The sequence below is a fragment of the Corapipo altera genome, unplaced genomic scaffold, assembly GCF_003945725.1.
Source record: "Corapipo altera isolate COAL_440 unplaced genomic scaffold, ASM394572v1 50, whole genome shotgun sequence".
NCBI classification, from domain to species: Eukaryota; Metazoa; Chordata; class Aves; order Passeriformes; family Pipridae; genus Corapipo; species Corapipo altera.
In genome coordinates, this window is record NW_020884889.1 from 8,686,822 (window position 1) to 8,699,901 (window position 13,080).

The window sequence follows — 13,080 nt, forward strand, 5'->3', positions numbered from 1 at the left end:
TAAAATGCAGTGCGTTCCTGGGCCCCAAAGACCTTTTCCCGTATAAAGAATATAAAGATAAGTTTGGGAAGTCGAACAAGCGAAAAGGATTTAATGAAGGCCTGTGGGAAATAGAAAACAACCCTGGAGTAAAGTTTACTGGATATCAGGTAAATGACTTTCACATCTACTGCTCCTTATCTTTCTTGTTTTTCTCTTTGAAGACTTCTTGTCAGCGTGAACATTGTATGAGTGATGTAGAAGGTCCTGGTTTTGGTGGAGCAAGAAAGTTTTACAGCTTTGGTAATCATGTAATGTAAGGACAACTACAGTCTCACATGCTGTGACAATTGGAACTTTAATCATACTGCAGAGCTCTTTGCTTTCTGTGATATTCTGGGCTGGTGAAGTGGAAAATTCTGCAGCAGATTTATTTGAATTAAAAACAAAAGGTTTTATTTACTCCAGTATAAACATGAATAATTTCTGACTTCTTCTTTCTGTTGTTTATTTTTGTATCAGGCTTGGTGTATTTTACACAGACCTTAAGGTCACTGCACTTTTGATTTTTACATTGGTAATGTATAACATGTAGGACACAGCTGCCAAAGCTGAGGGGTGAGGAGGTGGAGGGTTAAGCTGCTGTTAGGAGACAGTTGCTGCTGTACAACAGCTCTCCCTGTTGGGTGTCCAGAGCAGAAAGCCAGTGAAGCTGGAGTGGGAGAAGAGTAGGTGGTGGGCTGTATAAAACCAAAGAACTTTTCTCATTAAAAAAACGTGGTACTTTGAAGGCAGAAATCACCTCCAAAAGAAGGCAAACACCTATTACATTATTATCACAAAACCTTACAAGCCAGAGATACAGACCACCTGCAGAAAAGCTGCTGCCCCTCTCAGTTCCTGTTTCATATTTTCAGCCCTACAGATGTTTTGCATACACTTGGGTATTTGAAAAAAAATCTAGTGAATAGTCTGTGGAAGATGGACTGTCAGGGAGTGCTCAGCCTTCTGGTCAGTGTTTGCTTTTTCAAAGCACAAAGATCTTGCCCTTTAGGGGATGTAACAAACATCTTCTCTCCTAAGTCTCTCCTATTGCAGACAAAGTCTAAAAGTTTCCATAGTTTTGCCCAAAGTTAAACATGCCAGGTCTCTCCTCTGAGCAGCCCTTAGTTCTCCAGCAAACACATTTTTGTTATCGGATCTTGTGTTTCCGTGTAAGCCCCTTCAGAACATGCTATCCCAGATTCTGCATCTGATAACTGTGTTCAAGTGGTGACTGAGAAAATTGCCTTTGCAGCCCATTTTCTTGATAATTGCAAGAATAACTTGAGCTCTTCCAGACTATACTGATTGAAGTTTAAACTGTCCATTTCCAGTATTTCTATCTTCCATACAGAACAAAAATTAAGTAATAGATTTTAGCGATATTTTTGTTGTTTATGTTATTATTGTAATTGTTGTTGTTATTTTAAAGGCAATTCAGCAACAGAGCTCATCAGAAACTGAAGGAGAAGGTGGAAATACAGCAGATGCCAGCAGTGAGGAGGAAGGTGATAGGGTAGAAGAGGATGGAAAAGGAAAAAGAAAGAATGAAAAAGCCGGCTCAAAACGGAAAAAATCCTACACTTCAAAGGTTATCTTCTGAGTTTTCCTATTGTTACCCATGTAACATATATACATATAGTTGTACTAATGTCCAACTCATGGCAATTTGTTCTTCTTCAGCCTTTTGATTCCGGTACCATAACAGTGGTGTTCTAATGGGCAAAATGCTCTTGCTTTTGTAGACAACCTTGGTGAGAGAGCAGTTGAAATACTCTGCCCTGTTCTAATGCCCACACTCTTGAGGAGGTGAAAGTATGGGAAGGAGTTCAGAAGGGCTGGAAAGAAAGGCCATGCAAAGATGGATTGGTAGGTTTAGACATCTTAGATAGGTCTTTCCCCATGAAGAAAAAAAAAAAGCCTTAGGACTGTGCCCTCTGGGAGTCATGATTTCAGGCCTAGTTCCTGTCTAGGTGAATTCAAGCTTCTCTCTCCCATCTCCAGTGTGAGCACCCCAGCTGCTGAAAGATCTGGTAGGGTCAGATGTGCTAAGCTGATCCTCTTGTAGCTGAGTGTAGAATACATCAGTACAGGATACAGAATGAGAAGGAGGGAGCAGGGAGTAAGGTGCTCAATTTGTACGTAAAAGACCTGCACTGTAGTACCTGCCAGCCCAGTTAGTGTCCAAATAACAACGTAGATCAGGAAGCTACGAGTGTGTGTCTGCCTCACAACGGCTTGTGAAGGTTTTCACCTGAGTAGTGACACCTTCAGACAGACTTCTTACATGTCACCTGAGTGAAAGGGAGCAACATTATAGTTACTTCCTCTGGTTCTATGTGTGCCTCCAGGTCTGTACTTCACTTAAAAAATTGTGGGAAGTGTGGCTCATGTTATTCTTTTCTGAAAGTGAAAACTAATTAAAATTAGAAGAATCAAGCAAACAATCTGATCCAGGCTCAATTTGAGGGAGAGCGTGAATTTTTGTGGTTCATCCACTGAACAAAATGTATTAAGTAATTTCACCCCCTTTGTGTGTTTTACATTAGAAATTCAGGTCTGGTCTACCATCTTCTTTCCAGAAGACTCTGGGCAAACAGAGGATTAGGAAAATGGTGGCTTAATGCCACAATTTATCCTTTTGTACTGTAGAATTGCATAACATAAAGGGAGCAGAAAAGATGTATTGGCTCCACATGGCTTTAATGTTAATATATTAAAGCTGACAGCACTGAAAAAAGTATGGAAAGCAGCTCTGCTAATGTTATTCTCATTTTACATCTCTGTGTTTAATCAAAACTTTTGTCAGGCTCGCACCATCTGTTTCATTAACTAACAAAACCTACAGGTGACCCAACACTAATACTCAGCTCCTATTACTGTGTCTGTCTTTCAGTCAGTTGAGCTGCCAACCTGTGCTGAACACACAGAATTTCTCCTTTTACTTTATTGATGGCAGTAACTCCAGCTACTTCACCTGAAAAATGCTTTTCACCCTACTTATCTTCCCCAATATTCACCTTGAACAGGGAAACGCATGATCAGAGAGCATTCCACTTACAGTTCAGAAGTGTCTTTCTATGTCTGAAGGTAAGTTTTTAATTTTAACTTTGTTGTTGATCATTTTAGAAATCCTCCAAGCAGTCACGGAAATCTCCTGGAGATGAAGATGATAAGGACTGCAAAGAGGAAGAAAATAAGAGCAGCTCTGATGCTGGGGACGCAGGCAATGACACAAGAAACACTTCTTCAGATTTGCAGAAAACCAGTGAAGGGGTAATCTTCTGTTAATGTCATTCACTTCCCATGCAGTTTGCTCCCAGGGGGCTTTGGAGCCAAGCTGACCTGTGCATACCATGTACCATCTTCTTGGGTTGCATTTCAGTGCTCAGGATGTGTCTAGAACAGAAACATGGGCCTGGTCCCTGCCCTTGTACAGATTTTTCTCTAGAGATATGACTGAATCAGAAAAGGTACTATAAGCATTATTTTTGTTCCAACACTTGCACTGATGTCAGCTGAGAGGAGCTACTGAAAAACACAAGCTGGAATTATGTAAAATTGATGTGAGAGCAGAATCAAACTGTTTGCATAATGCATGTTGGCTCACTAACAGAGGGAGCCTGCTTACCCTTTCCCACTTGTTTAAAATTTGTGCAGTCCCACTGTGTTCTTCGGAATTCGGGAGGGTTCGTGTGCACATTACAGGCTCTGCACACTGCAAGTTTCAGGGCAGATCCTGCCCTGAGCTCTGACCTTCCAAGGAGGGGATATACAGTCTGTTCCAGAGCAGCTTCATGCAATCTCCTTGTGTGTTTGTATCAGTTGTGTGTTCTTATCAATATTATTTTGCTGAGACCACAACAACAGAAAGGAAGGCTGCTGAGCAGGGGGTTGGTATGGCGAGTGGTTAATTGTCAGCCACCTTTAACAACCCCTGCTATTTCTGAGCCTTTGAAGCAGCACAAGCCTCCCTGCTCCAGCACTCACAGCTCCAGCTCAGAACCAGTCCTTGTGCAGTTCCCATGCCAAGGCTCTGCCACGTGGCCAAGCAGCCAGGCTGGGCTGTCACAGGAGCTGAGTGACACGAATCCCCAGGTGTGAGAGGAGGCCAGCCAGCACAGGCTCTCATCTGACACTGCTGAGGTGCCTCAGCACCCAGCTGCGTGCTCAGCCTCAGCCCTTTCTCACAAAGCACAGCCTCTGGGGAGCTGCTGTTGTTTCCCACTAAAAGACTCCTCCCAGAGCTTCCTCTTTCCCCATGTCTCTCTGCAGTGCAGTGTATGTGTTTTGTGGCTCTTTGCTTTATAAAGACTTTGGTGGCTCAGGGGATCAGGAGGATAGTGTTCCCTGAGCCTGTCCCATTCCCTATGAAGAAGCCACTGGCTTGAGCCAGAGAGTGGCACAAGGAGACACTGCCCGGCTGTGCCCTCTCGGCCCCTCACCCACAGACTGTCAGAGGCTGGGGCTGGGGAGTGTGGTGAGCACACAGTGCATGTGTAGCCCACATTCTGTGAACTCTGACACTTCATGTCTCACTCATTTGAGTGAGAAAACTGTTAGTAAAATCTGTCTGAGGTTACAAGAGGTTTGGGAGGGTCTGCTGTGTTTCCCGTATCTGTAGCAGTGACAGCAGTGAACTTCAGGCATGTTCTCCATGCAAGGATAAAATCCTTACTGAGTTAGGTCAGTCACAGATTAAGTGGCTAAAAAGTCACATAGGGTGTTGGCTTTGTGGCTGGTGACATTCATATAGCTCTTCTTTCCATATGTGACATGTTTGTAACCACGGGGAGGTTGTATCCAGCCTGCTAGAACATTGTGGAGCTTCTCAGGGTTTTCAGGATTGCAGATATTTTGGCCTCTGTGCTGAAATATCATCAACAGTCTGTGTCCTTCCTGCCAGCACCAACCCACAGAAATACTCCCAGTCACCATTGTCATACCCATGTGGAGAAGGGCTCTGCTCTGACTTCTGCAACCCCAACACTCGACCTTGACCTCACCCTTGAACAATCAGTCTGTAACTAGGGGTTGGATGATTTTAACATTATGGGAAAGGGGGAGTTTTAGTAGTATGGATTAAAGAGATGTGGGGAGATGGTTTTAAGGGCAGCTTGAGATAAAAGCACTAAGTTGCAAAGGATTCACATCCTGATCCATATATTTTACCTTGGGCATTTCTGCTGCAGAATCAGCATTTCACACAAGAATCTTCAGCATTTCATTGAGCTTTCGTCAGTAGTGCAGTTCTCTTTCAGGACCAGGAGGGGACACTCCATCTCCTCCTGCTCCTCAGAGCCAGACCAGGTGTCTTTTAGGAGGTGTGCTTTTATAGGACACGAGGCACTCAGGAAAAGAGTAATCAGATTTATTTTTCAACTGGTGTTAAACAGTGTGTCTGAACTGGTGAGCTGGGGTACAGGGCCAGCTGTCCTGCAGCCACAGCCTAATGGACTCCCAGACTAGGGCTCTGCTGCAGGGCATTGAGCTCCTCCAGCCCACCACACTTCTCTTCTGTAGAAAGGAAGGTCGAAAGAGACAAACACGTGCCTGCAGAGTTGGCATTTGGTCCTTTTGTTCACACATAGGAATTCTGAAGAATGTCTGGTCTGCTAAAAGGCACCATCATAGACGAGATAATGGTCTCTTTAGAACCATTTAGCTTGTTATAAGAGCACTGGACCAACAGCACACAGTGTGAGGAGGATGGACCTCCTCCCCTGCAGTGATCAGCACAGGAGCTGTGTACCCACCACTCCACTCTTCCCAAATCCAGCCACGCCAGGGACGTGTCTGTGGCCATGAGATGGCGCCAGGAACCTGCTGGAATGGGCACCGGGGTGCAAACCTGCTCCCCCCCGGCAGGGGCTGGGGGCTGCCCGACACACTAAGAGCCTGTTCACAGGAAGTTGTAGAAAGGCACCATGAAGGCAAAGAGACAAGCAAAGAAAGAGTTCAGGGCCCTGAAGTGCTGCCCCTGGGCTGTGACTGCCTTTCGCTCCCGTGCTCTGCACCTCCCAGCCCTCAAACCATGCAAGAATTGCCTCAAGAAGACAAGCAGCTTTTCTCTTAATAATACTACTAATAATGAGGTAGTAATTATCTTTTTTTGTGCCTGGACTGCAGGCTGATGACACATCTCCTCAGATCAGACAGAATCTTGCCTTTTAATCACACTCTTACCCTCAGCATTATAGGGATCTTCTTGAAGGGCTAACGGCTGAAGTCAAATGATTGCAGGAGCATCTTCACCTATATTTTTTAATGAAATTTCTGACCTCCAGGTGGTAGAGGTGAGCTTGAAAATGCGAAGTGATGGCTTCCTAAAGACTCAAACCCAGAGCAAATAAAAGTACTTTCAAAGCTATTATATTTTTTCAGCCAATTTCATACTGTTCAAGGGCTCAACTTGTGGGGTTTTTTCTCCCTTGGGTTGACAAAGGTGCTTTCTTATCTCCATCCTTTAGTTTCCCAACTATTCTTTAGTGCTACAGGTACCCTCTAAAAAGAGACATTACTTTCCTTGGTCCTTTCACTACCTGTTTCTCAAGCTCATTCCCTTAAGCTCTTTCCCTCACTGCTGCTCTTTGACTGACTCCTTCCTGAGAAAGATGCAGAGCCTGAACCTCAGGGGTTAATCATCAAATATTAATTAACTGATAGTATATTAGCTAAGACAGCCCATCTCAGAGTTTGTTCAAGTCTTGAGTCACAGAATCTCCCCATAGCCATCCTCTGCTGTTAAATATAAATTGGTTTGGCTTTTTCAGGTTACCACATAAACAGAATTTTCTGGTGGAAAGCTGTTCATGGCTCTGTGTTTTTTACTTTCTGTGGCATAAAATGGCTCATAAATGAGTGAATTCATGGCAGTAGATATATATTCCACATTTAAATCTCTGATGACTTGTGTCTTTGGTTTTTGGCTGGCATAGCTCTGAATCTTTCTAACTGAACACCTAAGTTCCTCTTTACTTTTACTCTCTGGATGCCCACACACTGGTGTTTGAAAGCTGGCTGTGGTTCTGGCCTTATTAGAAAGTGTTTGAACACTGGAGTCAGCACACAGGGCATGTGGCACATTTTCCTTGTAGTATTCACTATTTTAGTTACAGTCCAGACAGCGTGTTGGTAAAGGGGGCATTCTCATGGCATACAGGTGCATGTGGTTGCCTGTCAGGAGGTAAATGCTTTTACTGAGTTTTTGAGAAATAATAGATTTGTTCAGAATTAAATACATTTTTTTGCTCCTGGTACGACCTGAATATTAAAGTGGGGTAAAGGACTGTGATCCTTTTACTCACACTGACAATCATTACTGAGTCAGTGGATCTATTTGTGGAGGTGACTGCCAGCATGAATAAGGGGATCAAAATCTGGTCCAAAATTACTGCCATCTGATACTATTGCAATTGGGAGAACATATTTAAAACAGCCTGTGTCCAAGCTTTTTTGTTGTGATGTTCTTGTGGGGTAGCAACAATCCTGGTTACTGCTGTGAAGGACAAGTGTAATGGTCAAACAGACCAGAGAAGCACAGGTTCACTGTGTCCTTCTGATGTGGTTTTGAGATGTTTGGTTCCTTCACTCTTCTCCTTACTTGTCAAAAATAACATTGGTCAGGCTGCATAACAGGTTGGGGGGTTTATCAGCATTGAAAGCATAGGATTAAGGGCTCCATTCAATGTAAAAGCATTTCTGTGGGCATTTTTTTCAAAAAATGGAAACAGAGTATGTATTTCTGTCTTTCTTTTTCTGCAATATGAGGCCATTTAAAATCTACCCCTCCAAAAAAGACAACATTTGTAAAAATGTCCAACTATAGCACAGTAAAATTCTATGTAAAAATCAAATAGTGGCATAGTCTCTTGTGTAAAGAGTTATGTCGACTGCTGCCTTCCAGTAGGTCAAGATAACAACACTTCTGGGTAAGGCCGTGGGACATAACTCAGGAGAAACATAAATGTCTGAATGCAAGTTGAGATTAAAGCAGTGTTGCCGTGAGATTTAGGTGCTGAAAAAATCTCCGGAGCAGTTAATTAGGGGTGAGATAAGAAAGGGTTTATTTGCCAAGGCTAAGATGTTACAAGACGCGCGCGCGCGTGCGCCTGAGAGGTTACATTTTATAACATCATCCATCCAATCCCAGATGTATCCACCCTGTGGCCTTTCCTCTGGACCGCCCCGGGGTCCACCCCCTGAAAATGAGTCTGGGGTGCATTTCGGGACCCTCCATTCATCCCATCTTCATCATCATCAGAGCACAAAGGGTACATAGTTACCTAATTCTTGACTTCATTCTGTGGTTTAGGCCCAGATATGCTGTTCTGTCAACTGTCTAGGCCTTGCCTTGACAAAAGACTAAACATTTCTATTGGATTCAGGAGTAGGGCTGATATAGGGAGCATAGAATGGGGTAAGAGGGTTAAGGAATGTGTAAACAAGGGTGCTACAGGGAAAGGGAAAGGGACAAGGAAGGGAAGGGTTTCTGCTTTTAAAACTTACTAAAACTTACAAGTTTTACAAATACTAGAAAAATAAAAAACTATTAGGGGCTTAAGGCATCAGCAGCCAGTATAGATGAAATATTTACAACTCTGTGTACACTGAATTTTGTAACCATTTTAACCTTAAAACAACATAGAATAACGACAGTTGTACAGAGCAAGTAAATAATTATTCTTCTGCCCATCCAATGAGAGTGTTTTAAAGTACAGGATGGTTGAATTAGTTGCCAGTCGCTGTTGAGGAAGGAATTTTCAGTGACAGAAAAAAACCACGTCAGTTTGTGGATTTTCTTTTATTCCCTGCACTGTGTTCTCTGTCCTACCATTTTATTGATGACAGAAATTTCTCAGTCCTTCCCTGTGCTGTTTCCTTTATGTGCAGTAGCACTGGTCAGCACGGCACACGTTGTACCGTAGCTCAGAGTTAAGCTGAGAGACTTGTTCAAACAAAGATGATGAGAGCTGATCTGTTTCTGAAGAGAAGTGAAACCATGGAGACCATGGAAACTGCTCAGCTCTGCCGCATCCTCGCTCAGCGGCTGCGGCAGAGCCCGGCAGTGCTGCAGGGGAGGGGAAGGAGCGAGGGCCTGAGCACTGCCCCGGGGGCTCTGCATCTGGGGATGGGAGACCTGCTGACTTCTGAGGCACCTGCCAGTGTGCCTGGGACACAAAATGTGTGTTATGCTGGAAGATGGCACTGGAAACTATGAAAGCTTTTGTAGAAGATAATTTGCATACCTGGCTCTTTGTTGTCCCTCCTGTGCCCCACTGTGGCCCAACAGCCACATCCATAAGGGGAAGTATTCATATTCCCAGCACCCCGCGTTAGAGTGATGCCTACCCAACCTTCTGGCCTTAGCCGAGAGGGGAATTGTTGTTAATAAGTGCGAAGGTTTCATACTCCAAAAGGGTGGCATTCTGTTCTGGATGTGAGAGTGATACTGTAGGGATGGACTGTTACACCACCCATCCTGCCTGTCAGTGCTGGGCAGCAGCTGTCATTGAGAACTTCAGCAGAAGGCAGGGTTTGATTGACAACTCATGTGTAGCTGTTTTAATGGGTGTCCACATCTGAAGGCAAAGAAGCTGCAATGAACCCCTCCAAGCCACATCTCCAAAGCACCTGTAAGTATGATCTCACTGACTGGGAAACAGGAGAGAGGTTAGTGGAGTGCAGTGCACTGGATGAGCAGCACGTGATTACACCTTTTGGGGGAGGCAGGTCTCAGGCAGTTCCTGTAAATCATCACTCCATGCCTGAGCATTTTATAATAACCCCTGATCATGTGTCATTAGTCAGGATGTACCAGGACCTCCCACACGGAAAGGGCAGATTTCCACTACTTACTGTTCGCAAACAACTTACAGGAGGGAAGGACTGGACTGAGCAAACACTGCCCTGAGCTCAGAGGTGCAGCAACCAGATCAGGATCCCAGAGTGCCAACATGGCGCTTCAATGTTCTCATCCTCTTAGACAAGAGAAGCAAGATAGACAAGTCTGCTATCACCATGGCATCACACACAGCAGGTATGATGGACCAGAGCAGGAGAGAGCTTAGGCAGCAAACAGCTAGTGAAGGGATGTTAAAATGCCTTATTTTCATATCCTCCTCAGGATCCTGTGCAAAATGAAAATTCCATCATCCCCAGTGGATTTAACCTGAACCCCCCGACACACACTTATTCCTTGATGCTGATTTTTTTCCTTTGTTGATCACACCAAATACAGTACCAATCCCTTCATGCTGCTCATGTGTGGTGTTTCTTTCCATGCATCAGGGTGTGGGTGGACAAGCATTCATACTCTGAATTCTTTACAAAGGAGAAGGGATGCTTTGGCCAGGGCTGGGTAGTCATGGCACACTGCATGGTGTCATGTTGCTGGGTAAAGTAGTGTATCCCAGTGCCAGCAGGTGAGCTTTGCCCTCTCTGTTTAATATGAGGAAGACACTTGCCATGATCACGAGGACATTCTGATCCTGATCCCATTAATGTCAGGGAAAGCAAGAGCTGACCTTGACTCAACCATGGTAGTGGGAATTTCTTCCTTTTCTGTCATCACCTTACAGTGAACTCAAGCCAAACTGTTTCCTTTTCAGAAGCAACATTTGGATCCCTTAGTAATCAAAACCTTTTATCTTTCCTCATGCTTGCTAAGTGTTCGTGTATTGGAACAAGAGGGTGTTCTCGTGGCTGGGCATCCAGGAATGCAGCAGTGCCTGAGCTGCTGCACAAAGTCCATCAGTGATTTAGTATAGTGGAAAAAAGCAAAATTTGGTTGTGCCTGAAGTATGCTACAAGATTTGTCATGGAGTCACTGGAGAAACAAAAACCCGCCCACGTACATCACTGGAACTGCTTATTTGAGTAAAGCCCTGAATGTTTACTTTTAAACGGTGTTCTTTAATATTTTGTAGTGGCATGTTCAGTTGATGTAGCATAAGCAGCTTTCTAGGAAAAAATCTGTATGAACAGATCAGGTGGTTACTTGTACCTGTGACTTTCAAGTGTGTGAATAAGATGTTAATTGTACCAAGTTTGTTGCAGCATGTTATTTCTTACATTAAATGTGATTTTTTTTTTCCTCTCTCTCTCTTTCAGACTTAACCAACATAATGACTGCTGAATATTAAGGGAAAACACAAGAAGGTTACATGTTTGGTTGTCTAATATTCTTGGATTTGATATGAGTCACCACATCTGTTCATTAGTACCATCAACAGCATCCCAGTTTGTATGCACATTATTCACATTCCTATCTGTTGTGTTTGCAGAAATGACATTTTTACCCTTTTTTCTAAGGGTTACTTTTTGATTTTCATATTATTTGGTTGCATGAAGTTGCCCTTTACCAGTGGCTGAGGTTTATGAAGATACCGCATACTTGAACACATTTTACATTCCTTTTCTAGACAGAAAAGGTGTAATTCCAAATTATATCATTCTAAATCAGTGTTTTTTAAACACAACTAAATCTTAGAAATTAGTCCCCTCCATACGATGCTACAATATCTTCCACGTGCAAACATAATTTTAAATTTCCCTATATCCATTCTTTCTTGAGTTCTGATCAGTTTACAACATAAAAGAAAAATTCTTCTTCAGTTGAGGTCACCGCCAAGTTCAATAATGTAATAAAATACCTTTCCTTATTAGAAGTACCTAGCTAGTTATACTCTTAATACTTCTCCAAACCATGATGTAATGTACACTATCTGACTTAGTTCCTATATGTGGAGTTAGTGAAAGTCTTTTTGTGTTTCTTTAGATTAATACAAGGATTTTTTCCAATGCCAACACAATTTGAAATCATTCATTTGGATGCTTTCCATTTTTAAGCTTACTGTGATATAGAACCCTATGGGAAACCAAAACAAAACATCAATTTTAAATAACGAAAGGCTTAAAAAAGGATGCTGTCATTCTGGCTTTTTTTTCCTTTTGGAAATAGAACTAGACTAGTAAGTAAGCATTCCAAATCCATTACTCTGTGTACATTATTGTTGCTATTGTGATAATAGAGATTTTTATTTATTTTTATGCCAGCTTTTATTGTGAAAACATATTTAGTCTGGTTTTATCAATCCTTGTTATGCTTGTCCTTGGAACATCTTTTGCGTATTCAAGGTTTGTAGTTGATGAGTTTACTGTAAAAAACTAAAAAAAAAAAAAAAAAAACAAACACACAGAAAAAAAACCAACAAAAAAACCACAAAACAAAAAGGAAACAAAAAAATGTATTGTTTTTACAGAATAAATTTATTGGAATGTGTATTGGGAGTAAGGTTTGAGGTTGTAAGCAACTAAGTTAGCGTCATATTTGGCTTCATACGTGTAATAATGTGAGGTATTAATGTAAGTCAAGTATTAAAGCAAAACATTCTGTTAACATGAGTTGACCATAATAGATACAAGTGCAGGTGAGATCTTTTATTTTTTCTGTACTTTGCCTTTTCTGGATAACGGGAGGTCATTAAATTCACCTTGAATGTATTCAAAGTTTCTTTAAAATCATCAGAAGTAACATCGGAGGTTCAAATACCTGTTTGTGAGGCAGCATGTCCTGTGACAGCCTGACAGCTCTGGGTTTGTTTCCCTGGGAGGATGGACTGGGATGGAGCCATCCCAAAGTCTAGTGCACTTGGAAGGAGCCCGCAGCAGGGATGCTGGGTGCCTACAAGCCTTGCCTGAGATGTGCTGTGTTCGTTTTGGACCTGTCCCTTTGGCTGGAGGTGTAAAACCTGTAAAGCCTCTCCTCTGAGCACTGCTGGGAACTGCATCACAGCCTTCAGCAGGAGACTGTCACAGCCTGGATTTCTCAGTGCTCTGAAGGTCCCCTCGTGCAGGGGGCAGCACTCAGGCACATGAACTGATGCTTTCTTGTTACTGATTAGGTTTAGAAAGAAAACTAAAATTCTTTCAGTCAAAACACCCAGAAGTCAACATCCCAAAATAAAGTGTTTCCAGTTAAAATGTATCAGCTAATTTCATCTGTGAGAAAGGCACTAGGTGTACTGCTTTTAATATAAACACACATAGGAGGCATAG

The 13,080-nt window shown here is 42.8% G+C and overlaps 1 protein-coding gene across 1 annotated transcript in view; it reads left to right on the plus strand.

Moving 5' to 3' along the window:
• Positions 1 to 12,525, plus strand: part of HDGFL3 (HDGF like 3) — a 63,829-nt gene extending 51,304 nt beyond the window's left edge. Inside the window, exons 5-8 of the mRNA XM_027644550.1 lie at positions 11 to 149; positions 1,454 to 1,612; positions 3,151 to 3,297; positions 11,134 to 12,525. Coding sequence (XP_027500351.1) covers positions 11 to 149; positions 1,454 to 1,612; positions 3,151 to 3,297; positions 11,134 to 11,139 — 451 coding nt within the window. The 3' untranslated portion in view covers positions 11,140 to 12,525. The remainder of the gene's footprint in view (positions 1 to 10; positions 150 to 1,453; positions 1,613 to 3,150; positions 3,298 to 11,133) is intronic.
• The last annotated feature ends 555 nt before the right edge of the window (positions 12,526 to 13,080 follow it).